This window comes from Falco rusticolus, chromosome 17 (assembly GCF_015220075.1).
Source record: "Falco rusticolus isolate bFalRus1 chromosome 17, bFalRus1.pri, whole genome shotgun sequence".
In the NCBI taxonomy this organism is placed as follows: Eukaryota; Metazoa; Chordata; class Aves; order Falconiformes; family Falconidae; genus Falco; species Falco rusticolus.
Window position 1 is genome coordinate 4,150,019 of NC_051203.1, and position 26,354 is coordinate 4,176,372.

Genomic DNA, 26,354 nt, shown 5'->3' on the forward strand with positions numbered 1-26,354 from the left:
CGGCCCAACGCGCAGGCGCCCGCCCGCCCCCGCCCCGTCACCGCGCGTCGCCGGCCCCCATTGGCCAGCGGCGCGGCGTCAGGGAAGCCACGCCCCCCGGGCGGCCGCCGGCGGGGCGGAGGCACCGCCCCTCCTTCCGCGTGGGGATTGCATCAGCCGGAGGGCGCCGCGCGGCAGCGCCCCCTCTGGCGGCGAGGGGAAACAGCGGGGGGGCAGCCACGTCCGGGGGGACGCCCGGGTCCGGGGGCAGGCAGAGGTGCAGGCAGATGTGCAAGTAAAGATGCGGGCAGATGTGCAGGCCGAGATGCAAGAAGATGTGTGGGCACAGGCGCAGGTAGATGTGCAGGCAGAGATGCAAGAAGATGTGCAGGTAGAGGTGGGGACAGATGTGCAGGCTGAGATGTAAGAAGATGTGCAGGTAGAGGTGGGGGCAGATGTGCAGGCTGAGATGTAAGAAGATGTGTGGGCACAGGCGCAGGCAGATGTGCGGGCAGATGTGCAGGCAGGGCCCACACAGCACCCCGTGCGTTTCATCTCCTTTATTTTCACGCCACCGTGTTACAGGCAGGAGGGTCCCGACGCAGGGGGGTGCCAGCTCCAGCAGCCCCAGCCGCTGGTGGGGCCAGGCTGCTCCCCCCTCCCCCTTCAACTCCCGCTAGATACAATATTTAAAACTTTTAATATAAAGGTTAAGTTCATTATTCTCGATCCTGAGAAACATTTCATCCGTTTACGGAGCTCTTGCTGTAAACAAAGCACCACAGGCACCAAGCCCGCACCCCAGCGCAGGCATCCCCGGCTCTGGCGCTGGACGGCAGATGAGGAGATGTCCCCACAACCATGGGGACAAGAAGGGTGGCCGGCTGTCCCCTTCCCATGGCATCAAGGGGGTCACCGGCACCACGCATGGCCCCGCCACACCGCTCTCCTTTGGGAGCGAATTCCCCGGGATGAGAATTGCCCGGCTCCAGGCAGGCAGCTCCTGGCTGGAGAAGCACCTGGAGCTCTGTGGGTCCACACGCCCCCAGCCCACTCACCTCCCTTCTCCTCTCTGTCCCGGTGCCCAGCCGCACGCTACTCGTTATTAAAAAAAATTAAAATACAAATATCCCAAAGGAAGAAATACCCTCCCCAAAGTGCCCCACCGGTCCTCCCTGCCCCTCCCTCCCCGTGTTGCTCCCTTGACACAAGGTAAACTTAAAAAAGAAGACGCCTGTGGCAGCGCCCATCGGTACCCGGTCCCTATGGGCACATCCCAGAGGGGGCAGAGCCACAGCAGCGGTGCTGTGGGTTCCCAGCCCTGGCGGGGGGACCTCAGAGGGTGCCATGGCCACGGGATCCCAGGGCGAACCAGCCCATATTCTCCTGCGCCAGGTCGAGGTCCCGCAGGCGGATGCCGACCTCTCCGAGGAGGATGTTCTCCCAGAAGCCTTCCTCGCTCAGCACGCTCAGACGCAGCTCCCGCTGCTGTAGGTCCCCCCTGGGGATCCCGTCGTAGACCAGCTGCGGGGGCAGAACGGGGCAGACCCTCAGCTACAGCCCGCCACCCCCCCCCCCCACCCCCACCCCCCCCCGCAAGACCCCCTGACCCCCATCCCACGTACCATCTCATTGTAAGTGGGGTTGCAGGTTTTCCGGGCCACTTTGGTTTTCCTCTTGGTTGTTTTTTGGGGGTCAGGCAGCAGGTAGGTCTTGACGTAGGGGTCAGGGTCATTGCCATCCTGCAACGGTGGCTGTGGGGCAGAGCAGGGGGTGCCCTGTGAGTGCAGCGGTGGGGCAGACCCCCATCCCTGCTGCCACCAGGCACCGTGCACCTACCAGCCCCCTGATGTGCATCACCATGATGAAGAGCTTGTTGTTCTTGTAGGAGATGGAGAGCTTCACCTCCCCACCGACCTTCCCTAGGGGCCGGGCCCATGTGGCGTCTGGAAGAGAGGAGAGGAGGGGGCGCAGGTGGGACGGGAGCCCCCCGCCATCACCCCTCACGGTGCCGAATGGCTGCCAGCGCTGCCACCAGCCCTGCTACCTGCTGGCTTTGGGGTCGGGTTTGTGCCAGCCGCCTTCTCGTCCCGTGGCAGGGGGTGGAAGAAGGTGTAGATGAGGTCACACTGCGGGGCGAGGAGGTGACGTTAGTGGTGATGGAGGTGACCACGTCCTCCACCTTTCGGGACCGGTGCACAGTGCACGTGGCAATGGCTTACGCACACGGTGCATGCGCCGATGCTTCACGTGGTGCATTGGCCACCAAGCACCTTCCCACCTCACCGGCAACCCTGGCATTGTCCCCATCTCTCAAGAGGCAGCAGCCCCCATCCCACCCTGCTGGGACGCCCCCCCCAGCTCCACACCTCTGCCACCTCGGGCGCAGCATGGATAAGGTGCCAGATGTAGCCGTTCAACTCCTCCTTGCGCCGTTCAGCCACCGCTTCGCCCCGTGACCGTCCGATGACAAACCTGCTGGGGAAGCTGTGGGGACGGATGCTCAGCAAAGCCCAGGGGGCGGTGGGGAGCCCCAGGGGTCTGTGAGGGTCTGCAGGGGTACCTGGGCAGCAGTGAGGAGGGGAAGAGGAGGCGCAGCTTGTTGTGCAGCTCCTGGAACTCCTCGAAGGTGCGCTGCACGAAGGTCACCTCTCCTGGGCTCTCCCGCTGCACCTTCACCACGTAGGTCTGCAGAGAGATGGGCTGTGGCATGGGGATGGGGACCCTGGGGTGCCCCGAGCACAGACGGGGCTGGGAACTTGAGAAATGCTTGAGCTGTCACTTTGCCTGTCCCCAACTGTCCCCACTCACGTAGCCCTTGCTGGGGTTGAAGACCCTCTCGTGGCGGCAGAGGAAGATGTCGCGGATCCGGCCGGACGTCTTGATGGTGTGCGTGCGGGGAGCGAAGGAGAGGGTCGGCCGCGTGTCGGAACCTGTGAACTTCATCTGCGCCAGGTTGTGGATGAAGAAGTTGAGCTTGGTGGCCACACTGCCCAGGCTGGACTCGATCAACCTGCAATGAGGCCACCACGTGCTCAGCACAGAGAAGCTCGTCAGTGTGCTGAGCTGGAGCTGGTGCCTCCATCCGGGGGCTCCCTCCATCCTCTCCTGCCCCACCAGACACCCGTGTCCTCTACCTGGTGAAGTAGGTGGTGGCATCAGCATCAGAGTCCTGTGGCCTCAGGGCATCGTAGACATACTTGAGGTCCTCCAGGTCAGAGAGCTCAGGGATGCCACAGGACAGCATCTGGGAGGCAAGGCAGGGGGTGAGGGCAGGTGGTGGCAGGAGGACCCCTCTGCCATGCCTGGGGGGGTGGGCGTGTGGCCCCCCGGCTCTCACCAGCCCTAGCAGGTTGAGGAAGAGGTGGGTGTGCTTGCGGATCAGGTTGTAGGCCTGGCAGCACAGGTCAACGAAGTCGTGGAAGCGGCTGGAGGGCTTGTCCCCCCCGTTGATGACGTACGCCATGTCCGAAGTGAAGACGAACGGTGCCCGGTCCCTGCATCGGGGAGGGAGGGACAGAAAGTGAGCGCAGCCAGGGGTCACCCACCCCTGGGATGAGAAGAGGGGCTTCACCCACAAAATCACCCCACAGGGATGAGCCCGAGCAAGGGGGAAGGAGATGCCGAGGGTATTTCTCACCTCTTGATGTTGCCAAACATCTGTGCGTGGCCCAGGAACCTGCCAAAGTCAATGTGGAACATGTGGCCGGTGGTCTTGAGCATGATGTTGTCATTGTGCCGGTCGCAGATCCCCAGCACGTAGGTGGCCACACAGCAGCCGGCGCACGAGTAGATGAAGTTTTCCACGGCCTGGGAGGAGGGAGGGAGGGAGGGAAGGAGCAACTGGGTGTGGAGAAAGGCTGGACACATTGCGAAGCGAAGGGTCTCATCCTTCGGGGGTGCATGAGGAGCGGGGACCCTGCCAGGCTCCTCCTCACCTTCTCATACTCATCCTCCTCGGGGTTGTGTTTCTGCAGCCAGTCTGCCAGCGGCCGGTCTTTGAAGGAGCCCGTCACACCATGTTCCACCTGGATTTTGCGTAGGGTCTCGGCGTTGGGGATCATCTCCACCATGCCTGGCAGCCGAGACAGCAGGGTGAGACCCATCCATCCCACCTGGGGGGCACCGAGACCCCAGCCCCCCCTTGCCACCAACCCAGCCGCTCCCCAGCCATCACCGTTGAGTGACAGCCTGCAAAGCCACGTTCCTACAGACGGGCTGGTGGGACCAGACCCGAAGGTGGATCACAGCTACCCACAGCAGCTCTTCTCTAGCAGAGCCTCAGGACCTCCCATGCCGTCACCAGCCTGAGAGCATCGTGACCTGGGCCTCGATGCCACCGGGGGACGGCCCGATACTGGGTTACCTCGTCCGCGGCCGGTGGAGAAGCAGCGGAAGATGACCATGCGCATGTCCAGCCCCTCCTGCACCCAGATCTTGTTCATGATCCGGATCATCTGCAGCGTCAGCATGTCCTGCCGCAGGTCGTCACCACACTGCGAGAAGGAAGAGCCATCAGAGCCGGGGGGCAGCGGGGGCAAAGCTGAGCCAGCCCCACAGGGGTCGGGGCAGCCGTGCTGGGGTTTAGACACTGCTGGGAGGACGAGCTCACCTTGAAGATGACTCGGATGTTTTCCCCAAGAGGATCAACATTCTGGAAGGAGAGCTTCAAGGGGACGGCGTTGGAGTTGAAATAGGAGCAGTCCTGCCATGGGGAGGAAGGGGCAGCCCATCAGGGTGAGCCGGCTGCGGGCAGAGGAGACCCCCCGACACCCCCAGCTCCGGCACTCACCCGGGGCACGATCCCCTTCACCAGCAGGCTGGGGCTTAGTGGCAGCCGGCATGACCCGTTTGCTTTGAAGAACTGCTTCACATCCTCCAGCCCCTCACGGAGGATGCCCTGTGGGGTGGGGAGGGGATGGGATGGGATGGGATGGGATGGGATGGGGGGCTCAGACACAGCCTGGCACCCCCCTGCACCCCCTCCCACCACTCCAGCACCCACCTGGCGTGCGGATGGGGCAGCATCCCGCACTTGCTGGGCCAGCCTGGCCAGCGTGTTGACGAGCAGGCACTGCCGGTCAAACTCCTCCCGCAGCCCCTTCCCGCAGCAGCAAAGCAAAGCTGCCAGCAGGTACTGGTAGCGGATGCTGAACTGGGAGTCCTTGAGGCCATCCTTCAGCAGCCTGCTTGGAGCAGGGACACACAGGGTCAGGCGAGCCCCAGGGTCCCCCCTGCCGCTCCCAGCCCCCCCTCAAACCCACCAGAAGAAGTAGTGGGTGATCTTCAGGTCGCAGATCGCTCGCTTCAAGAGGAAGCGCACCAGTGGGCTGTCCAGGTAGCACTCATACTTCAGGGCCTGGAGAGGGGACAGGTTTGGGGCACAGTAGGATGGGGATGCACCCCCTGCCACGTCCCGGTCCTGGTACGCACCCCATGCCACATCCCAGTCCCACCACACACCTGAACCAGCTGGGGCAGGTAGTCCAGCAGCTCGGTGTCGGAGATGGAGTCGATCCACTGCACGGCTGTCCTCCTCACCTCCTGGTCCGGGAACCTGCAGCCGGGACAGGCATCAGGGGGCCAGCATCCTCAGCATCCCCCCTGCCATTGCCACTGCTGCCTTCTCCCTGCCTGCGCGGGGAGGGCAGCAGTGCCAGAGCACACATTCCTGCGGCACCCGCAGCCCTGTGGCACCCGCAGCCCTGCGGCACCCGCTGCCCGCTGGCACCCGCAGCCCACCGGTGGCTTACGTGGCATGCAGGAGCCCCAGGGCATCCTGGTGACTCATGCAGGTCCACTGGCTGAGCAGGGCGTAGATGTCCGGCAGGCAGGCCCACTCCCAGCTGGGCGCACTGGCCAGCAGCATGGGCAGGGAGCCGGGTGCTGCATGGCAGTAGTAGCGCTTCTCCCACAGCTGCTTGCGGTCGGCATCCATCAGCCTACGGCACCAGGGGGACAGGGAGCACGGCTCAGGGGCAAGGGAGGGGATGGCATGGATGGGATGGGGCTGGCAGGCTGGGGACCGCGCATCCCTCCGCCCCTACCGCGCACGGTGCGTAGGACACTGATAAACCCCTCGAGTCCCCCCTGCTGCCCCACCACAGACCTGCCCATCGAAAAGAATGGATGGAGAGCAGGATCCTGCCTGCATCCCTGCCAGCAGACAGGTCTGCGTGGTGCTGCAGGATGCTGGGGGCTCCCTGCCATCCCCACACTGTACCCTGTCCCCCAGGGGACAGCCAGGACCCCAGCACCCATGCACAGGGGTGACTGAGCTGCTGCAGGGATGGCCCCCTGTCTGGGGACCCCCAAGCCAGCCAGGCTGGCTGTGCACCCCGGGCATTTTTTGCAAGGAGCGTCAGCACCGCCCTGCGCAGCAGATCCCGGCACAGCTGCCGACACTTGATCCTCCCGTTTATAGCCAGCGCTGGAGGACCACGGGTGCCAGGCTGGATGAGGGGCTGGGCAGTTTTCCCCGCTGAGGGGGACATGGCTGGAGAGACCCTCCCCAGAGAGGGGTCGCTGGGGAGGGCAGAGCGCAGGACTGGCGACAGGCAGCTGCAGCAGGCAGCTCTGTCAAATGCCAGGCTCCAGCCTCGTGCCCAGCCTCCAAGGCAGGGTTAGACCCTCAGATACCCGCTGTGCATGCCGGGGGCAGTGCTGGGGGTCTACCAGCAGACCCCCCCTGGCAGAGTGATGCCATTCCTGCCCCAGGTCGCTTACCAGTAGAGCGATTTCTTTTGCATCGCCTCCCGCAGCTTGCGCTGGTCCTCCTCCCCCAGGCTGCCGAACTCGTACCTGGGGCTGAACTCGGCTGCCGGTGGGCTGGTGAACTTCACCTCGAAGGTGGAGGTGGGGAAGTCGATCTGGGGCAGAGGCAGAGGGTGAGCAGGGGGGCTCGGTGCGAGTGTGTCCCCCTGGACCCCCCCACGGCCAGAACGTACCTGCAGGATGACACTGTCGGGCTGGTTGAAGTTAGGGGCACTTGACCTGGCTCTGGAGTTGTCCTGGGTCGCCGGCCACAAGCCCAGGAGCTTTCGCCCGCAGGTCAGGACCCTGGAGGAGAAGGAGGGGTGACAGCCTGACACCGGGTGCCACTCTGCTGGGGCAGGAGGGTGGCACCACTGCAGTGATGCTGTCCCCACGCTGAGCTGAGGTTGTGGGGACCCTCCTGCCCTACCCCGGGGGTGCCAGCACAGCCCCTCGCCATGCCTGTCGCCATGGGATGCCCCACGTACTGCCTGAAGTTGAAGAGAGGGGTGGTCACCCAGCCCAGGGCCTCAGGAACCCGCCGCTGCTTGTTGGCGTCGGAGGAGCTCCCTGGGGGTGGGATGGGCACGGCAAAGAGCGTGACACTGAGCAGCGTCTCCCGTGGCAGACGGTTCACCTGGACAGGGAAGCAGATCCTGCAAGAGAGCAGCCGGTGGCTCAGCCGTGTGGGGGACGGGCGCTGGCAGCACCCCGTGGCACCAGCCAGCCCTCTGCCTTGGGATACCAAGCGTGCCCCAGGAGAGCCCAGCCCAACAGACGCCTTTGCTGCTGGCACTGGGGGTGCCATGCGCCCCCCCGGCATGGGCTGGAGGTCCCATGGCACGGGCAGACACCCCGGAGGGGACAGCAGAGTTTGGGGAGAACCAGCTCGCATACCTCGGTCGTCTCCCGGCACCGGGGAGCCCCGCTGCTCTCTGTCCCAGGAAGGTGACCGCGGGGCAGGAGGGCCACCATGGAGGGCCCCCACCACACGCTGACCTCGTCCCACGGCCAGGGGAGGCTGCGTGGGACCCTGGGACTGAGGCTCCTCTCCGATACTCCCAGGGAGCCCAGGGTGGCAGCTACATCCCGCCCGTGGGTGGGCACGGGAAGGGGATTGCCCCACGGAGGGGACCGGCACCACTCTGCTCCCCGCTGTCCCGCTGGCTGCTCGGTGCCTGTCCTTGGGGGGCACCGGCACCTTCTAAAATTATCCTGTCCCTCCCCACCTCCCTGGGCTGCTGTGAATGCCAGGCGTGGTGAGGGCTCAGCACAGCCTCCCTGCCTGCTCCCAGGGCTATTTCTGGAGCAGATCCCCTTTCCCGGGTGTAAACACGCAGCTCCAGGGAGGGCAGAGCTGGCGCCGGTGCCGGTGCTATTCCCAGGGATGACACAAGAGCTTCCGACACCCCAAAACTGGGGAGAGGCGCCGAGAGGAGCTGCTGGAGCAGGGAAGGAGGAGGAGGAGGAGGAGGAAGGCACTGTGGCTGGGTACGGCACTGGGACCCCCCCCCTACCCCACGGCCAGGGTGCTGCCTTACTGCTGGTCCCATATGATGAGGTGGAAGAGGTATTTGTAGACGTGGGCCTTCCTGGTGAGCTGGGGGCTGCACAGCTCCTTGCCGCCATGGCTGAGGGAGCAGGAGAGGTAGAAATCTTCGTAGCTGCAAGGGGAACAGAGGGAGCTGCGAGTTGGGGGCAGGGGGCCGCTTTGCCTGGGGCAGGGGAGCCGGCACCCAGGGGTTCACCCCACCGTGGGGCAAATCCTGCACCAGCGGGGTGGGGAGGATGGAGGTGCTGACCCTCCCTCCGCGTTTTCCCCAGGCTGGGCTTGGGAAGGGGGCCCGGGAACCCCCATCCCCATATGCCACCGTGCATACCATCACACAGGGGGCTGCTGGGGGGGGCCCTGCCATGTGGCAGGTGCCGAGCGAGAATCCGGGGAGGGCTGCAGGGCGCTGGAGGTCAGGGGATGCCGGCATTTCCCAGGCTACCCGCTTTGTTCGGAGCCAGTCACCAAGGGGAATACATTAAGGACAGGACAAAGGCGAGGGGTCCCCGGCGGGGCGGCTGCTGCTGGCGCCACTGCCTCACACGCCCTCCCCGCGGTGGGCTCCTGCTGCCCGCCCGGACCCCCGCCATCCCCCCGCGTGGGGCTGAAAGCGGGTACGGGCACCAAGGCACCTAACAAAGGAGCACGCTGCTGATGTGGGGCGAGGGCAGCCCAGCCCTGCTGCACCGGGGCCATCTGTCACATCCCCCGGGTGGCGGCGAGCCCGTGAGTGATGCTGCAGCCCTGGGGATCCGTGGGGTTGGGATGGGAGCGCGTGGCAGAGCCCGTCCCACCCAGAAGCTCCAGCATCAGCTGGCTGCGAGCATCCCTCACCACCCCATGAGCGCCAGCAGCCCCATATCCCTGCCCTTGAGGTGGGTTTGCTTTTATTCCCTCCACACCTGCTGAATATTTGGGACAATGGGACACTCCTCAGCTGCCCAGGGAGGGACACCCCTGCTAACGGGGTGTTTAAGGCAAGTGTGAGCCCCAGGACAGGCACGCAGAGCCAGGTCCAGGCGGCTGCCCTTACCTGGCAGCCCAGGTGATGGGGATGCGGTGGGTGGCATAGACGGTGAAGGAGAGCGGGCAGGAGAGCAGGCGAGCCTCCTGCGCCACGCCGTGCTCCCGGCTCCCGTGCACGGCTGTCTGGAAGTCGGCGTTGAAGGTGCTGCAGTAGAGCTCAACCAGGTTGAGGATGGCAGCTGTCAGGCCCTCCACGATCCTCTCTGAAGGGGAGGTGGGAGAGAGGTGAGACGGGGCGGCTGCTGGCCCCGCTGCCCCCGCCATGGCATCCCTCTGGGCTGGGGTCGTGATGCTGGAGGGACCCTGGGGCCAGACCGTGGGCAGGTCCCCCCTGGGACAAAGAGGGTCAGAGGGAGAGTTTCAGGCTTCCCATTTTGCTGAGCTCGTGGGGAGGAACAACAGCCTCCAGAAACCCTCTTTTCTTAAGCAGAATAGTTTCAAACACATTTTTGGCCTTAATAATTAAGGGGGAAGGGTTTGAAGATTAAAAGCACCAAGAACTGGAGCCCAGAAGGGGAGGAGGAGAACAGAAATACCTCGATTTTCCCTCTTGGCCAGAACATTTGGATCCTGTTGAGGAAAAAAAAAAAAAACAACAAAAAAACAGTAAAAAAAAGAAACCACCAGAGCAACATCAGAATCAGCCCCGCGGTGTCGGCGGGCAGCAGCTCGCCAAGCCAGCCGCTTTACGTAACCGGCCCGGGATGCTTGGCTGCCGGAGCAGGCAGCACGGCCAGGCAGCTGCCTGCTTCCCGCTATTGAGGAATTTTCCACGTGGTACGGTGGGAGGAAGGAGGGAAAGAAGTCAGATAGGAAAACCCGCTTCCCCTCTGCATCTCCCGGTCGAGCCGCCCAGCCCCAGCACCCCGCAGGGACCAGCCCCCCAGCGCCCATCGCTCACCTTCTGGATTTTGGGCTGCATGCGGGAAGGACAGGGCGGCATCTGGTTGAGGGCTGCCGTGATCTCCTGGGACTCGACAGCAGCCAGGGCGTTGCAGATGGCCATGACTGACTGGATCACCCGTTCTGCCTTCAGTGGGAAGTCTCCCTGGAAGGAAGAGGGGGGCTGATGCAGGACCCCCAGCCAACCGAGGAGGCAGGGGCTGCTCCCTGCAGCCCGCACGCCATGCACTGGGAGGTGCACCAGCCTGTGCCTCAGTTTCCCCTATTTTCATGGCCTTCTCCCTCCTCTGATGCACCCTTAGAGCCCCATAACGAAAGGGGGAAAGACCCTGCAGCAAATCATAGAATCATTTAGGTTGGAAAAGACCTTTGATATCATCAAGTCCAATTGTTAACCCAGGACTGCCAAGCTCACCACTAAACCACATCCCTAAGCACGACATCTACAAGTTTTTTGAACACTCATAGGGATGGTGATTCCACCACGCCCCTGGGCAGCCTGTTCCAATGCTTGACAACCCTTTCAGTGAAGAAATTTTTCCTAAAATGAGGCAAATGCCCCCTTCCATCCCTGGTGCTCACCTCGGCTGCTAGGAAAGCATCCACCTCGTTGTGGAAGGTGTCGAAGAGAAGACTCAGGGCCTGCCTAAGGGACAGACAGCAGAGCTCAGCCCTGGCCAGGAGGGCACCTGGCGCGGGGAGCAGTCCTGCCACGTCCCCCCTACCTGCTGATGGTCTGCTTGATGGGTCTTTCCTGCAGATGGATGTAGTGGTTGAGCGTAGAGGGGCTCTGGTCATCGTTTGCCTGGAGATGGAGAGATGTTGTGCCACAGCTTGGCCACACGCGGGTGATCCCACCACAGGGAGATGGCACGGACACCCCCGTGCTGTCCCCACACCCAGGCACCCACCGTCCGGGCCAGGTCGCTGCGCACCCCCTTCCTCTTCATCAGCTGCAGGCGGATATCGATGTCGAATTTCCTGCAGTGCTGGATGTACTCGTGGCTGCCCAGCGCGTGCTTGCTGCAGGGACAGAGACCACACGCTGAGCCCGCAGCCCCTCTCGATCACGTGTGACACCCCAAAATTCAACCCAGGATGCCCCATGCCAACGCCCTGCGGCCAGGCGGTGTCGGCTGGGGCTCTGCCATGGCTGCCTCGCCTGCAAATGGACCTTTGTGGCACCCGGGTGCTTGCACTGAAGAATAGGTTATTGTTTTCCCTCCCTCCCCTGTGCCCTCCAAAAAGCCGTGCCCGGCCCAGCCAGCGCCGACGGAGCCAGGAGCGGGTGTGGAGGAGCCCGTTGTGCCAGGACCTGCCCAGCGGTGCGTGGGAAGCAGAGCTGGACCAGAGGAGCCAGAGGATGCTCCAGCTGGCAGCAGGACCGGGGCAAGCCCTGGAGCAGGGAGGGACTGCCTGGTCCCAGCACCCCCACCGGCATGGGACCCCCCCCAGAACGGGACCCGCTCAGCTTGCCATCCGCTTTCTTTGCCGGCTACGGGGGAGAATGAGCCAATTCAGCCCTTGCCAGCACGGCAGAGCCACGGGCACAGTGCCCAGGGGGTGCGGGAGGCTGCAGGCAGGATGGAGCTGCAATGGCAGGATCCTGGGGGGGGGGGGATGGGAGAGGCACCCCCGAGGGCTCACAGGGCTGCAGGGGACAAGGACATTGCCAGTGCCAGGTCCTGGCCAGGGAGGAGGCACATGGGGAAAGCATCACGGGAAGCCTTGCCCACAGCCAGTTGCACAGGCAGCAACGTGCCCTCGGGGCCAGCATCCTGCACCCCTGCCTGGTCCTGCCTCCCTCTGCGCCTTGCAAAAGCAAAGGGGCAGCAAGTGACAGCAGCTCAGGCTGGTTTGCCGAGCTCAAGGACCCAACCAGCTCTGCAGGGAGGGTTTTGGCACTTCCGGCATCTCCTCTGCCACAGGAAGATGTGGAAAGAAAAGATCAGCAACAAAAGGGCTTTATGTCCCAGGGCTTTCTCAAAGGTCCTTTGAGGGCCCTGGGAGATACAGCACCACCGGCCCACACCAGCTCCGGGAAATGCTTGTCAGGGACTGTCCCGCTCTGTGCCCAGGACACCATTCCCTACCAAAAAAGCTGGAGGTTCATCCCTTTGGGAAATGCCCTCCAAGCTGGCTGGATCCATCCTACAGCTGGGTGCTCCCTGGCAGCCCCCAGCCACCCACAGCAGAGGTTTGCCGCATGGAAATGCTGCGGTACCCACAGCTAGTTAACCAGCTCGCACCCCTGCTGTGTGCAAACACACATGTGCACACGTGTACACATGCACACACATGCACATACATGCACTGGGCTGCTTGGCAGCACAAGGGCTCAGCACCAATGGGAATAACCTCTTTGGGCAGCCACGCTGGGCAGCCAGGAGCGGAGGCTGGGCTCCACTCGCCCTCCGCTCGGGTGCTGCACAGGCTCTCCCAGGCTGAGCAATTCCCAGCTGCCCCTTTAGGGCCTAAACCAGCAGCTCCCGGAGGCTATGGCAAATTTCCCACCGATTTCCCATGGCAGGGCCAGGCCCAGGGCAGCTTTCCAGCAGCAGGAGCTGGCTTGCTGCGCCACGCCACTGGGAAGGACGGCGTGTGCCTGTGCGTGCATGGCTGCTGCATCTCCCTCTGCAGAGGGCTCTCCCCAGCCATCAGACCCCCAAACCCCTACGGAAATACAGCCTTCCTCCAGGGAAGGCGGCAAGGCAGGGAGAGCAGGAGGGATCTGTGCAGGTCTCAGTCCCCATCACCCATCCATGGCTCTGCAGCGAGGGAACCCACCGCAGCCCTGATGCTCCTGTGCCCCCAACATCCGCAGTCCCTCAACACATCCCTTTTCCACCTTCTCCTGGGATTTAAACAGCAGGCTGGGAGAAGCCGAGCTCTGCTGCTCTGCTCAGTGACATGGCTGTTATTAAGACTCCTCCAAAGAGCTTTTTTTGGCATCTCCCTGGTTTTCAGGCCTTTCTCCAGGCACACAGAGGTCAGCATGACGGATACTCTGCCACCAGGGAAGATGCTCCCAACATGCTGCTTTTGGCAAGAACATCGCTGCGGCTTGAGAGGCAGGAAACGGTGCGGGGAGGCTCCCGCTGTGCACATGGAGATCAGCCCTGGCCATCCATCACACCCGGCTGAGGCCATGCACGGGGCGAGCACAGCCAAAAGCGTGAACCCTGGCATGCCTGGGGTGTGTTGCGTGTCCCCCCCTTGACACTCACTTCTGCAGGAACTCCTCCAAGCCACAGATCTTGAGCACAAAGTCCTCGACGTCGACAGCATGCAGCTCATCGTGCGTGTAGCACAGTGCCTGGTAAATGAGCAAGTCCACAGTGGAGGAGCCTGCGGGAAGAAGGAACAGCACCATGAGCTCTGGGGATGGTGGGACCCCCCCTGAGCCTTCACCTCGGGGTTGCTGGGGTCCCCCCAACAACTGCTGCAAGGGGGGACGGGCAAGCGGCTGCACAGTGTGGGACACTTACAGTCGCAGGTGAAGGTGAGGGGCTCCCGCAGGCTGTCACACACCACCGTCACCTTCAGGCTGATGCCATGACCCAGCTGCTCGGGGCTGAGGTTGACGGCGCTCCACACCAAGCCAGTGAGGGAATAGTCCGTGGTGCTGTAGCCGGAACGCAGCCTGCAGAGGTAGGGACAGGTCAGAGATGCTGCTCTGCTTTGGGTTTTGGCCCACCCACCCCGCAAAAAATGCCTTGTTTTGGGGCATTTTGCAGTGGGATGTTCCTGCCCCGGCCAGGTACTCACACGTCCAGCATATGGCAGAAAGCAGCCACCTCCTCATCCCGCTCCTCGGAGACTTCGAAAAGCTCGTAGCCATTGGCAAAGGAGTGCGGCCGGGGGGCAACCTACAGGGTACAGCATGAGCCCATCAGCCGGCTGCGGTGTTCTGGGGGGCTCCAGCCCATCGCCCACCCAGGACAGGTTTGCCAGATCCCCCCTATAGAGCACCGGGCACCGAGAGCCTTTGCTCGCCCTGGTGTTGCTGTGGCCGGGGGAAAAGCAGCTCTGCAGCAGCACGGGGGGGCACGTGGTCCAGCACAGGAGGGGTTTGGGCCAGGTGGGCACCAGCCGCAGGATGCATCATCTACATCTGCACCAGCACCTTCCCCATAGCCGGGAGAAGGGAGACCCGAGATCTTGCTGCCCCCAGAGCCCCCTGCCCACAGAACTGGCCACTTCCAGCCTGTTCCCAAAAGCCCCATTGGGTGGATTCTCCAGTGGGTGGATTCTCCAGTGAGACAGGGAATGGGCAGAGACGGACCCAAGGATGCTGTGGGACAGGCAGGGACTGTCCCCAGGCCACCCAGGGGCCACAGCAGAGCCCTGCCCATGCCCGGCCCTGCATGCTGCTCTCCCACCGTGGTGCCGGGGCAGGCGGCACGGCCGTGCCAGGCTCCCCCCACACGTGGGGGTCCCTTGCCTCCATCGCTCTTTTGCAGCGAACAATGGCTCCACTGTCAGAGCAATTAACCCAGGCAACAGCTAAAGGGAGGCAGAGAAAGGCAGAGAACACAGCAGCCGCTAAAGACAATTTTAATGCTCTTTTATAATTAGTTTCTGGCACTAAGGAAGCTGAGAGTGACTTACATAGCCCCTGCCAGCGGTCCCCAGCTGCATCCCTTGCTCCCCGGGGAGGGGGCATCCCGTGAGGAAGGCAGCTTCTCCCTTATTTATCTCCTCCTCTTGCGGGAGGCGGGATGAGCTGCGCCACAGCCAGGGCTCTGCCCCTGTGACGGGCACCCTGGTGGGGACAAGGGACCGGGGGAGAGATGGCAGCAGCACCAGCAGCCCCCAGCGCCTCGGTGCGTGGAGGGGAGATAGCCCACTCACTGCCCAACGGAGGGAAGAAGGGAGCTGGGATGGGAAAGGACGTTGCAAGCTGAACAGAAAAGCGATTGCCTAGCTCTCGGGAAGAATCTCCTGGCTCTTTCCAGAGGATCTTGTGACATTTTGCAAGCCAGCGGAACACGCGCCTGCTGCAAGTCACCTGCAGCGCAGGCTCCGGAGACAGCGGCGCTTGCATCCCTTGCACAGCAGCTCCTGGATGCCCGTGTGTTGCGGTGCTGGGCACTGCTCGCACCCTCCAGTGGGCACCGGGCTCTGCCTGCGGGGTCTGGCCAGTATCTGGGGTCCAGCAGAGTCTGGGCATGAGGGTGAGGCGGGGAGGGAGTGCTCGGATGGCAGCACACGGAGCATCCCACCTGCTCGGTGGCAGCCGGGTGATGACCGGGTGGGACCTGCCCTTCTGCTTGGCTTCCTGGCCCTGCTTCACCCACCCCAGAGGGTTTTGGCCACGGTTGCACAATCCCGCACCCCTCGGGGAGCTGTGCAATCTGGAAAGGTCTTATTAACCCCCAGGGACAGCGTCTCAGCGTGCAGATGTCTCTGACCGTGATGCAAGCAAGTCTCTGAGGAGCCCCAGTGATGGGACAAATACCCGGAGCGAAGGAAACGCAGCAAAGCCGCAGATGCCCATGGCCCCATTTGCAACGTGGATGCCGGGTTTCCAGCTTTCCCCAGCACCTTGGCTCCATCCCAGCCCCACTTCCAAGGCTCTTACCGGATCGACGGAGATCCTGCGGTTCTTGTTCGGTGCCAGATTCTTCCGGTTGCCAAAGCGGGAGACGTATGTCCGCGGGGGGACCTGGGGGGGCATGGTCTTGCTCCGTGCCACCGGTTTGCCACTTGATTCCTTTTCGAAGATGCTCCTGCCCTCCTTCCAGCCACGGGAAGCTTCCCGCAGCACCTCTGACTCGTAGGTGGACTTCAGGTTGAGGCAGGTGATGGCGTCGTTGATGCCGCTGTAGTCGGCAATGCCGTAGGGGTCCTCCTCGGAGATGCGGCGGCCAAGCAGCTTGCCGTGAGCCCGCTCGTGGGCCGCCGAGAACATGTTGATGTCCCTGGGCTGGGGTCCTTTGGAGGATGGGGGGGACCCCTTCCCCGAGTGCTGGGTCCCCTCAGGGGAGCTCCAGAGAGGGTGCCGGGGGGGCAGCGGGGGTGGTGAGAGCTTCTTTGGGGAGCCACCCCCGCCGTCATGGGGTGAGGTGCCGTTGAGGGGCTCCCCAAGGAAGTCTCCCCCCGACCCCTCGAAGATGTACAGGTAGTCACCAGCCAGGGGTCCCTTCAGCCAGGGCTGGGGGTCCAGCCGGAGGGGGTTGGGGCCGGGGGGGACACCGGGTGCAAGGGGACCCTCGGGTGCCACTGGGACGTTGTAGCTGAGCGTGGGGTCGGAGCCGGAGAGGCCACGTGCCGCTTTGATGCTGGCGCAGCCGTTCCTCTCGGCGGGGTCATCCCAGGAGATGAGGGGCTGGTCCCCCCGCTGCTTGGCCCGGCTCTCCTCCTTGTCCTGCCGCAGGCGGGAGAGCGCGTCGTACTCCATCTGCAACGCCTCCGCCAGCGCCAGCTCCTTCCGACTGATGCCCACTGACTCCAGGGACTTCCAGTGCTCCCCATTGCCGCGCGTGGCGGACATCTCTCCGGGGACCAGGACCTCTTCCTCCTGGGCTCAGGGGTCAGGAGAAAGGCATGCTGCACCGCCGGCCACCTGGGCGAAGGGGAAAGGCAAGGGTTAATGGCTACGATTAAGGAAGGCTGGCTAATGAGGGTCAGGCTGGCAGCACTGGTGGTACAGCCCTTCCTCTCTGCGATGGAAAAAAGGAAACGTTTAGGGGCTAAATAAAGATTTTGCTGCTCACCCAGGAGCCTGTGGCCACCAGTCAGGCAGCGCAGGCAGGGCTGCTGGCCCCGCAGCAGCTGCTGGGGCTATTGCTGGAGCCCGATGTTATTTCCCCAAGGATAAAATAAGCTGCAGAGAGGGGAGGGCGGTGGGGTCACTGCCTGCAGCTGGGGCTGACTCAACCTGTAACCGGGCTGTGGGGTTTGCAGTGGTGCTGATGCCCTGGTGGCATGCCCAAGACACGGCTCTGAGCCCCCTCGCTGGCCTCGGGACCATCACAACTTTGAGAAAAAGACACTCCCCTCTAGCAAAACTAGGGCTTTTTGAAGCAGAAAGGAAAAGATGAGAGAGAAGGGTAAGGAAGGGACAAGGCTGGGTGCTGCGCAGCAGCACGCTGCTCTTTCCCCATCTGAGGACCACAGCATCCCATTCCCAAACCTGTGCATGGCCTGGGGGACCACCCGCTGCTCACCAGATCCCACCACTACTCCCAGCACCAAGCAGCAGGGCAGAGCGATGGGCACCACAGCATCAGGCTCAGCTCGAAGAAGCCACCAGCAGCCACTGCCCCCCAGAACGGACCCACGGGTCCCCCTGAGCCCCTCCACGGCGCCCGGCGCTGCGCAGCCTCCAAACCCAGCTCCTCTCCAGCATCCAGCTGCGCTCCCTGGCCCCCGACCAAAACCCGCAGAGGGCGGTGACCGCAGGGGGGGCTCCGCTCTGCCCAGCCAGAACCGCGCTCCCCGGGGAAGGATGTTTCACCTCCTCTTCCCTTCCTAGCAAAATAAATAACAAAGTCGATGTTAAACAGAAGAGTGGAGCGAGCCCGAAACCCCTGGAGATGGCCAGTACTTGAAACCTCTAGAGCTGAGAGGCGGCTGAGTGTTTTTGGGCTCCGGCCAGGGATGGCTCACGAGCCTCAGCACACGGGACCCACACTGGCACCCAGGGCTCTGCTCTGCCCCACACCACTCGCTCCGCACCATGCAGGGCTCTGGCTGATGCTCTGGTTTAGCGCAAAAGGGTGCAGCCATCCCAGTGATTGCAAGCGCTTTTTGTTGGAAAGCACGGCTGGGGGCTGCGAGCGTCGCTGAACCCAAGGACCTTCCTTCAGTGCCCGTGGCAGCGGGAGCCTGTGCTTGCAGAGCCCACCTGGCATGACATGTGCCCTCCACATCCCACCCCAGGGCATGGGGCAACCACCTCCAGCCCAGGCTAGTGACCACCCTCCTCCAGCACACAGCACCTGGTGCAGCATCCTCCTCCTCACCAGGCTGGTCCCCACCATCCTCACCCAGCCCCGCTGCTGATTATCTCCCAGGGCAGCCCCCCCAAACACATCACCCCCTCCCCACCCACAAACAGGCCCTCTTGACCCCGGGGCCGTGCAGGACCAGATGGCTGCTAATTAGCCTGGCCCAGGCTTTGCCTGCTGCAAACATCTGCAAGTGAGGCAAGTTTGAACCCCCCACCAGCATGGGTCCCTCTTGGCCCCCCAACACCAGGCTGGCCCGGCACCTCACTCAACCAGCTTTTTTTGGTGGTTTCTAACTGGAAAAACGGCTTCAAGGGGGACAACAGGCTGGAAATGTTCCCTTCCTTGGCATTTTGGTCCCTGCCGGTAGCTGTGGGCTTTTCCTGGAAAAATAGAAATCCCAAAAGCTGGCAGTCCTGGGCTTCTGGGAAGCTGAACAAAGAAAATCTGCTTTTAACCCAAAAGCAATAAAATCAAACCGATTTTTGTGGCTGACAAAGCCACAAACCCATTCTCATTTCCAAGAGAAGCATCTGCATCTTGCTGACGTTTTGAGCAGAGAAACGCTCCCGTCTGGTCGTGCCGAGGCTCCCGTGTGTGCTGGCGGGATGCAGCTGGACCCGCATCGGGGCAGCCACAGCAAACCTGGTCCGGTCGGAGCATGGGACACAGGGATGGGGAGGGAGGCTCAGCCCACACCAGGCACAGCAACCCTATGGCGCCAGCACCATCTGGAGAAAAGCCACATCGGAGGGAGCTGTGTGCAACCCGGGGGACGTCACCTCGGCTGGGGACACCTCGAGCATCCCTGAGCAGGCGGCTCAGCCCCCACCCTCCCGAGCCGGTGCAGCAGCTGGACCGAGGTGGTGCAAACCCATGTGGAAAAGCCCCAGACTCTCCCGGTTGCCATCCAAGTCCTCAGCCGAGGCAGGCCCGATGCTCAGTCAGCACCTCCCACTGCAGGCTCCTGCTGCTGGGGGTTTGGTGAGCAGCCACTGGCATCGCCACCGAATGCCTCTTTCCCCGCAGCAGCCTGTTACAAAAATTACTCAGGACTGCAAGCCGTGAGTTAGGTCTCAAGCCCGGGAGCTCCCGAGGCGGGAGCTGAATTCCAGAGAAACAGAGAGAAGCAGGTTTTTTTTCCTCTTTAAAATACTACTACTAATAACGTAGGGATAATTTTCTGACTTTAAATTTCCTGGCATTTGTCACGGTCACGTCAGCCTCAGGAGACCCATCCAGCTTGGGATGCCACCTTTCAGAGAAAAGCTTTGCCATGCTGAGTTACCCGCTCGACAGGAGGCACACAGGAGGGAAAACCACTTGTCCACTGGAAACCCTTTGCCCTAAGCCTCAAATTATGGTTCAACAAAATTTTCTTTACAATTTGTACCAGCATGGGCCCGTAAGGGAGACTGCAGACTTGCAGGAGCCACGCACAGCACCACAGCCTCCCGTGCTCTGCATGGCCACACCAGCAGAGCCGAGGGACGTTTCTCTATCCAGGTGCACAAAACCAACCTCCTTTCCAGAACAGCCCTTAAGAACATCAGTGCTGAGACCAAAGGGCTGCAAAACCAGCTCCAAATCCTCTCTCGGGAACCTCTTGCATTTTTAAATGCTATTCCAGAGCATCTGCTGGTGGCAGCCCCTTGTCCAGCTCCCAGAGTTGGCACCTGCTGCAGCTGTGGCTGGAGAAACCAAAGCCCTTGTCCCTGCAGGCTCCGAGCTCACCTGCCCTTCCAGGATATATTTGCTTCACCCTGGTCGCTGCCTGCACCCTGCCCACCCCCGGGCTCCGCACGCCCTGGGGCACCCTCCCAGGTTGGGAAGGAAAGGGAAGCTTGGGGTGAGGCTTTCACACCCCGATGCTGGCACATCCCACAGAGTTTATTTTTCAAATACCAGAGCAGTGGGATCCACCCAGGAGCAGCCCAGCCCGACAGCAGCCGGCAAGTCCTCCCCGCCAAGGGCTCAGGGGCTCGGTCAGCCCCCTCACTCCTCAAAACCCCTCCACACCAGCCGGTCCTGCTTTGTGGTGGCCCTTGGTGACAGCCTTTCTGCAGGGCTTTGGGGCAGAGGGCGCACGGGCACCCTGTAGGGCTCTGCCTGTCCCCACATCTAGCATCGGTGGGGCAGGGAGGGATGACCCCCTTGTGCAAAGAGCTGAGCATCTGGTTGGGGTAGGACCTGGGGGGCTCAGCACCACCTGCAGCCACCCCTGCTCCCGGCAGCTGGGCGGCACCTGCTCGGCGTGGGGAGGGATGAGGAAAGCCGAGCAGAAAATAGTCCTACGGGATCCCACGGCGGAGCAAACCCCACAGCCAGCCCTGCCTCCCCACGGCTGGCGATGGGAGCCTGGGGCAAGCTTGCTGTATACCCCTGGCTCTCCCCATCCCTCCCTCTCTCCCTTCCCCCGCTCAGGCAGCTGCGTTGGGAGCAGATAGAAAAGTCCGGAGCATCTGGGAAGACATCAAACATCTGAGGGCGAGGAAGCAAAGCGAGCCCCGGAGGGGCACCTCCCCGGGGTGTGGGAGCCGGGGATGGATGTTATGCCTATCAGAGGAGACAATTCACACCCATTTATAATCCGGTGGAGGGAGGAGCGGCCGTGAGAAGGATAAAGCACCAGCCTTCACCTCTGGGGCTGCGGGTCCATCCATCCATCCTGCCGCTCCCGCTGAACAGGGTGAGCTGCTGCGTTCCCAGCCGCCGGAGCAGCCCCTGCCCGGCCAGGAGGATGGCACGGGGGCTTCCCTGCCTGGGGGACATGGAGCCTGCTGCTGGCTGCATCCCCAGCTACATCCCATCGCTCCTGCTGCATGTCACAGCACGTGGCAGGGTGACAAAGCTCCCTGGATGCACTGGACTCTGCAACCATCCTCTGGCAGCGGGGATGCTCCTAGATCTGTGAGGCAGAGCCAGCTCCTCATCCCACGCAGCTCATGACATGGCAGGGACAGGTTCCCAGGGCACCCCACCAGCTCCAGCACCCCCAGAGCAGGCAGGACCCAGCTCCCCCTGCTCCAGAAGACACTCTCTGGTTTCAATTCTCCTCTTCTCCAAAACGGGGCCTTTTGGGACCTCCCGGGCAACATCATGGCCGAGGAAAACTCTGGGTGGGTCTCCAGGTGGTGTTTCGGCACAGGTAAAACACAGGATTTTCATCCCAGTTTGGAATTGGAGGTCCCAAAAAGGAACCTGGTCTCAAAGATCATTGAAAAATGAAACCAAAATTCAGAGCGTTTCATTCCTGGAGCCACACTCAGCCCTGCCAAAACACCACCTGCCACCCCAAAACCCAGCAAAACCAACACTCCAGAAGAGCTCACACTAAACCCCACATGATTCCCCCCAAAACTGATCGCAGCAGACATTGTATTGCCCAGTTTGCAGACAAAAAGCCAAAAAAAGCTGAGGTGCTGCACTCCCAGGAGCTTCTGGAGGGGGTCTGGAGCTGTCACCAGCATTTCTCGGCGGGGCGGTAGGGAGGGTCTGGTGCTCATCCCTGTACCCCAGGATCCAGCCCTGCAGCTGCAGCCCCTGTGCCAAGCTCCGGCCCCATGTCACTGCCCAGAAGCCACCCTCACCGTGGACTAGGCACAAAGGTCATGGCTCCTTCCACAGTCCCTAAAGCCTCCCATGGCCAGGGCAGAGCCACAGCACTTGCCACTGCAGCGCAGGGACCTGCAGGATCCGGCCAGTTTACATACAGCAAAATAAAACCAGGCAGCTGCCGTCCCGCACACACCAAACTGAGCAAATGCCTTGGAAACAGCCAGCGCCGCTCGATTCCAACCTGTTGTCTTACAGCAGGAGGAGTTTCTTCCTCTTCAAGACGATATGACTCCTATTAATAGCAGAGCAAAGTCCAGTCCGGTCCAAGCTCTCCAGAGGAGGCAGGATGTGAAGCTGGCTGATGCCAAAGGTTCCTCCAACATTTTCCTACGTATTTCCACCCTTGGGAGGAAATCCTGCCCTGGGATGACGGGTCGGGTTTGGGACGGGAAAGCCCCCAGCTCAGGGCAGCTGAAGGAGGGAGCTCTGCAGAGGCACCCCCCAGAGCCCCACACAGCAGGAGTCGGGTCCGTGATGGGGACAATGGAGGGGACAAGGGGGTGTCCCAGCCAGGCGTGGGGCAGAAGGCAGCCTGGGGGTTGGGGGGGGATGTCAGAGCTCCCCATTGCAGCGAGGTATGACAGCCACGTGCTTGGCTCCACAGGAGATGCTGAACCTCACCCAGCACCTGCGAAGCAAGGGGGGCATGGGGAAAAGCGAGGGTGGGACCCTTCTGCAAAGCCACCCACTGCCGCACCCTCCCGGTGTCCCCACATGCCCCACAGTGGCTCCGAGGATGGGACCAAGACACCCTGGTGCTTCCTCCTGCTCCCTGGCCCCAGGGCACACCCACGGTCAGACTTTCCAAATTACTCAACCCTTGCTGCTCCAGCACCCAGCACCCGTGCCCAGGGCCAGGTTTTCTCAGTGCTCAGCCTCCCTGGGGGATACGCGTGGTCAGGCTCTCCCCGGCAAGCCAGCTCTGGCGCCCGGTTCCTATGCAAATGTTGGCTTCCTCCGCAGCCAGCACCCATCGTGGCGTGGCTGGGTGTACGTGCACCCAGCTGTACAGCAGCCTGCCGGCAGCGCTCCTGCATGCACGGCGTGCACGGGGGCTCAGCTAGGCAATAGGGGCTAGAGCCCTATACATGCCCAGGGCAGCAGTAATGTAAAGCATGGCACCTCCCCGGCCTCGGCGCTCCTCGCTGCAGCAGCATGCTGCCCGCATGGGCTGGGCTGCCCTCTGCCCTGCAGCCCGGCAGTCTGGGTGAGCCCCAGGGGACTGATCCTGCTGCTGTGATAGCAGCTGTATCCATGTCACACACTCCGCGGGGCTCTTCCCTGCTGCCACAGAGCTCTCCCTGACCCAGATGCTCCCGCAGCCGAACTGGCAGGGTGCACGGAGGATGGGCGGCAGCTGGGGCGCACCCCACTGCCCACAGCACCCTGTTGGGGTGCAGGGAGCCTGACCGGCCCCATGCTGCATGCCAGAGCCAGCCCAGTCTGCAGTGGGAACCGACTCCTCAGGCTTCTCAGCCCTGCTCTGCCTGCAGGATTTACACCCCACGGGAGAGAGCACAGCCCAAGGACACACCACAGACACAGGCCAGACACATGCAGCTCCTCCAGAGCACCCGCCATGCAGGGAAACCCCTCACTTGGGATGGGGCTGCGGATGCTGCTGCTGCTGCTGCTACAACCCCAGTGGTCCCTCCCCATAGCTCAGGACCACTCAGGACCACGGCAGCCCCAGCACTGCTGTGCACACACCCGCAGTGTGCTTCCAGGCAATGCTTGCACACACCCCCTGAGCGCCTACTTACACTGCAGCGTGCAAGGAGGGCTGGTGCCTGCCTGCATGGCTTCTGGGCTGGAGAGGCAGCTGCTTCGGCTCCCGGCCGCCGTGTGGATCCTCTCCCCAAGCTCGCTTCACGTGGTGCTCTCACGGCGAGGTGGGGCAAGCACCTCGCCGGGGCGGTTAGCCCAGGAGAGCTGGGTGCCCCATTAGCCAGGCAGGTTTCCCTTGCCCCACAGCTCCCTGCTACCCCATCCCTCCCGCTTAAAAAATGTATTTTTCTTGATCGCACTGGTGCTAGTTCACCCCGGCCCAGATCCTGTGAACAATTACATTTGTGCATGGCCTTACACACGTGAATAGCTACGGTTAAAGCAATATATCTCTTTTGCTTAGGGGTAATAGCTCACATATCTCTGGAGTTTACTGTTAAATACACTCCTGAGCATTTTGGCAAGTTGGGGACCCAGAGCCCTGTACCGCAGGAGCAGAGGGAGCATCGCAGCTCGCCCAGCATCCTCAGAAGTGCCTTCTGCCCCCACTCACCCTACCCAGAGCCCACCCCACGGCTTTGGTGGGACCAGCTTGATCCTTCCCGGCTGCCCAGGAGCGCTGGCTTGTCCCTGCCCCCATCCCTGTCCCGGAGGGGGGACCCTGACATGACGGGAGAGGACAGAACCCCCAGTCCTGCCTCTCTACTTTGCTGACGGGCAACTTTGCGATGTGCCGGGGACTGTCTCATTGTTCTGCTATAAAACCCACGAACTTTCCGCACCCCCCTCCCCAAGCCCGACGGTGCAGTTCCAGAGCGCAGACCCCGCAGCCTGCCTTGGGGGTGCAGCCCCCCAGGAACCCCCCACCGCCCCGGGGCTGCTGGCGTTTTCCATCCTGGAAAAACACAAGGCTGGGCTGGAGCTTTCGGGCAGCGCAGGGGGAACGACTCGCAGCAGCGCCGTGCGCGACCCCATGGAGCTCCCCCATCCCCTCCCAGAGGGTGAAATTATTTATATATACACATATATAGATATACATATAGGTATTGATTTTTTTTTTTTAAGGGGGGGGGAAGCCGGAACGAGCCGCTCATTGGAGGAGCCGGCCTGCCGCCCCCCCCCCCGCCGCTCCCCTCCCCCCCTCCCCGGGGCAGCCCTACCTGCTCCGAGCGGGCTGCGGCGGCGGCCGGGGCGGGCTGGGGCCGGGCGGCGGCGGGGCCGCGCCGCGGCGGCGGCGGGAGGAGGAGGAGGAGGAGGAGGAGGAGGAGGAGGAGGGGGAGGGGGAGGAGGGGAGAAGTGGGAGTAGGAGGAGGGAGCGCGGCGGCGGCGGACAATGGAGGGGCGCAGCGCGGCGCGGGGCCATCTCCCGGCGGCCCGCCGCATTGCACGGCGCCGGGGGCCGGGGGCGAGGCGGGGCTGGCCCCGGTGCCTCCCGGCTTATCCCGACGTAGCCGCGGGATGCTCCCAGCTCGCCCCCCCCTCCGCAATGTCCCGCGTCATGGCTGGGCGATGAGCCGCTATTGTAGCTTTGCCCTGGGCGCAGCGCTGGCCCCCTCCACCCCCCCCAAAAACGCTGCAGCTTCATCCCTGGGGTCCCGCCAGCGCCCACCTCCCCCTGCTTCCCACTGGGCTGGTACCCCAGGGGTGTGGGTGCCTCTCTGTACCCCTCCAGGGAGCTTCAGGAGGGGGTTGAAGCACACCACAGCACCCCACTGGAGCCAGGGTGCTGATGCTGGTCCTCGGAGCCCCCCACGTTGGTGGGGACACGCTCCCACCCGCAGCAGCCAGCTCCCGGGCTTGGGGGGAAGAGCAGGGGCAGCAGCGGCTGCACAAGCACATTGCGGGCAACAGATGTGCTGGAGCCACGGCAGCAGCGGCTGTAATTTGTTTTTGCAGGCAGCTGGCCCTGCCAGGCTCTGGCAGACGGGGGTAATATCCACTCCGAAACCCCAACGCCATGCTGGAGAGCCACAAGCCGCTCTGGGAGGGCTGCAGGTCACAGCCTGTGATTTGGGTTTAGCGGTAACAGAGTATTATCCCAGGCTCCGGGCGTTCCTGAACATCCTCAGGAGATGGGAGGATGGATGGAGGTTGTTGCGGGATTCACCCTGCTGTGCAGGGGTAAGGTGGGATGTGGGGGTCTCCTGGCACAGCTGGGCACCCCCAGGCCCCATCTCCCACCAGGTCCTGGTGGAAAAATGGCCCCAGGTAGCATCATATCTGCCTGGCCCTAATGGAAACTGTCACCCCTGGGGCGGGGACAAGCCACAAGCGGGGATGTGGGTCAGCTGGAGAAATCCCACTAACCAAACATGCCCCAGGATGTCTTGGGACGGGTAACCCCCCATCCTCTTTGCACTTTCCCTAACCCCCTTTGAACCGCCCCCCCCCCAGGTTTCTCCAGCGCTGCCCTCCCAGCTGCATCCCGCTTTGCTGTGGGGGGGGAGAGGTGGTGGACCCCCGGGCCTGCGGTGGGGACCCCCCTCTGCCCCACAGCCTGCGCTGCACCTGTGGCAAGATTCAGGTGCCGGATCATCCTGCGCTGGTGCAGCTGCACCCTGAGCTGGGCCGTGTCTGCGGCACGTGTCCGTGGGGCCATGGGCTACAGTGAGGAGCAGGGGGGCAGGCCGCTGCAGCGTGATCTTCAGGCAGAGCAGAACAGAGTACGAGAGCCCGGATAGCTCAGTCGGTAGAGCATCAGACTTTTAATCTGAGGGTCCAGGGTTCAAGTCCCTGTTCGGGCGAAAGCTCTTTCTTTTTTTCATTCCAATGCTCGGTTGCGGATATATTTTTTATTTTTCTGTCAGCGTCACCCCGGGAGAGCAGCCGGGCCCCCGCGG

At 62.8% G+C, this 26,354-nt stretch overlaps 1 protein-coding gene and 1 non-coding gene across 3 annotated transcripts; one reads left to right on the plus strand and one right to left on the minus strand.

Moving 5' to 3' along the window:
* Positions 1 to 523: 523 nt before the first annotated feature.
* On the minus strand, positions 524 to 24,721 carry PIK3C2B (phosphatidylinositol-4-phosphate 3-kinase catalytic subunit type 2 beta). Of its 2 annotated transcripts, none has more exons than XM_037410313.1 (33): positions 24,675 to 24,721; positions 15,798 to 16,781; positions 13,982 to 14,082; positions 13,702 to 13,856; positions 13,441 to 13,561; positions 11,125 to 11,236; positions 10,939 to 11,018; positions 10,796 to 10,859; positions 10,212 to 10,358; positions 9,847 to 9,880; positions 9,318 to 9,513; positions 8,274 to 8,396; positions 7,221 to 7,388; positions 6,927 to 7,038; positions 6,706 to 6,848; positions 5,733 to 5,921; positions 5,443 to 5,536; positions 5,244 to 5,338; positions 4,985 to 5,165; positions 4,772 to 4,879; positions 4,592 to 4,684; positions 4,346 to 4,475; positions 3,918 to 4,054; positions 3,620 to 3,789; positions 3,320 to 3,476; positions 3,117 to 3,226; positions 2,791 to 2,992; positions 2,543 to 2,667; positions 2,349 to 2,466; positions 2,027 to 2,108; positions 1,819 to 1,925; positions 1,605 to 1,733; positions 524 to 1,503 (listed from the first exon to the last, which is right to left on the minus strand). In XM_037410313.1, exons 2-33 carry the CDS (start codon positions 16,707 to 16,709, stop codon positions 1,315 to 1,317), a joined length of 4,884 nt encoding a protein of 1,627 aa, XP_037266210.1. In that variant the 5' UTR covers positions 16,710 to 16,781; positions 24,675 to 24,721; the 3' UTR covers positions 524 to 1,314. The 2 variants fall into 2 exon arrangements, with proteins under 2 accessions (XP_037266210.1, XP_037266211.1); XM_037410314.1 differs by lacking the exon at positions 24,675 to 24,721 and adding an exon at positions 23,550 to 23,750.
* A 1,464-nt stretch (positions 24,722 to 26,185) lies between these two features.
* TRNAK-UUU lies at positions 26,186 to 26,258 on the plus strand. The gene has a single exon. It is a non-coding gene; the product is annotated as a tRNA-Lys (tRNA).
* Positions 26,259 to 26,354: the final 96 nt, after the last annotated feature.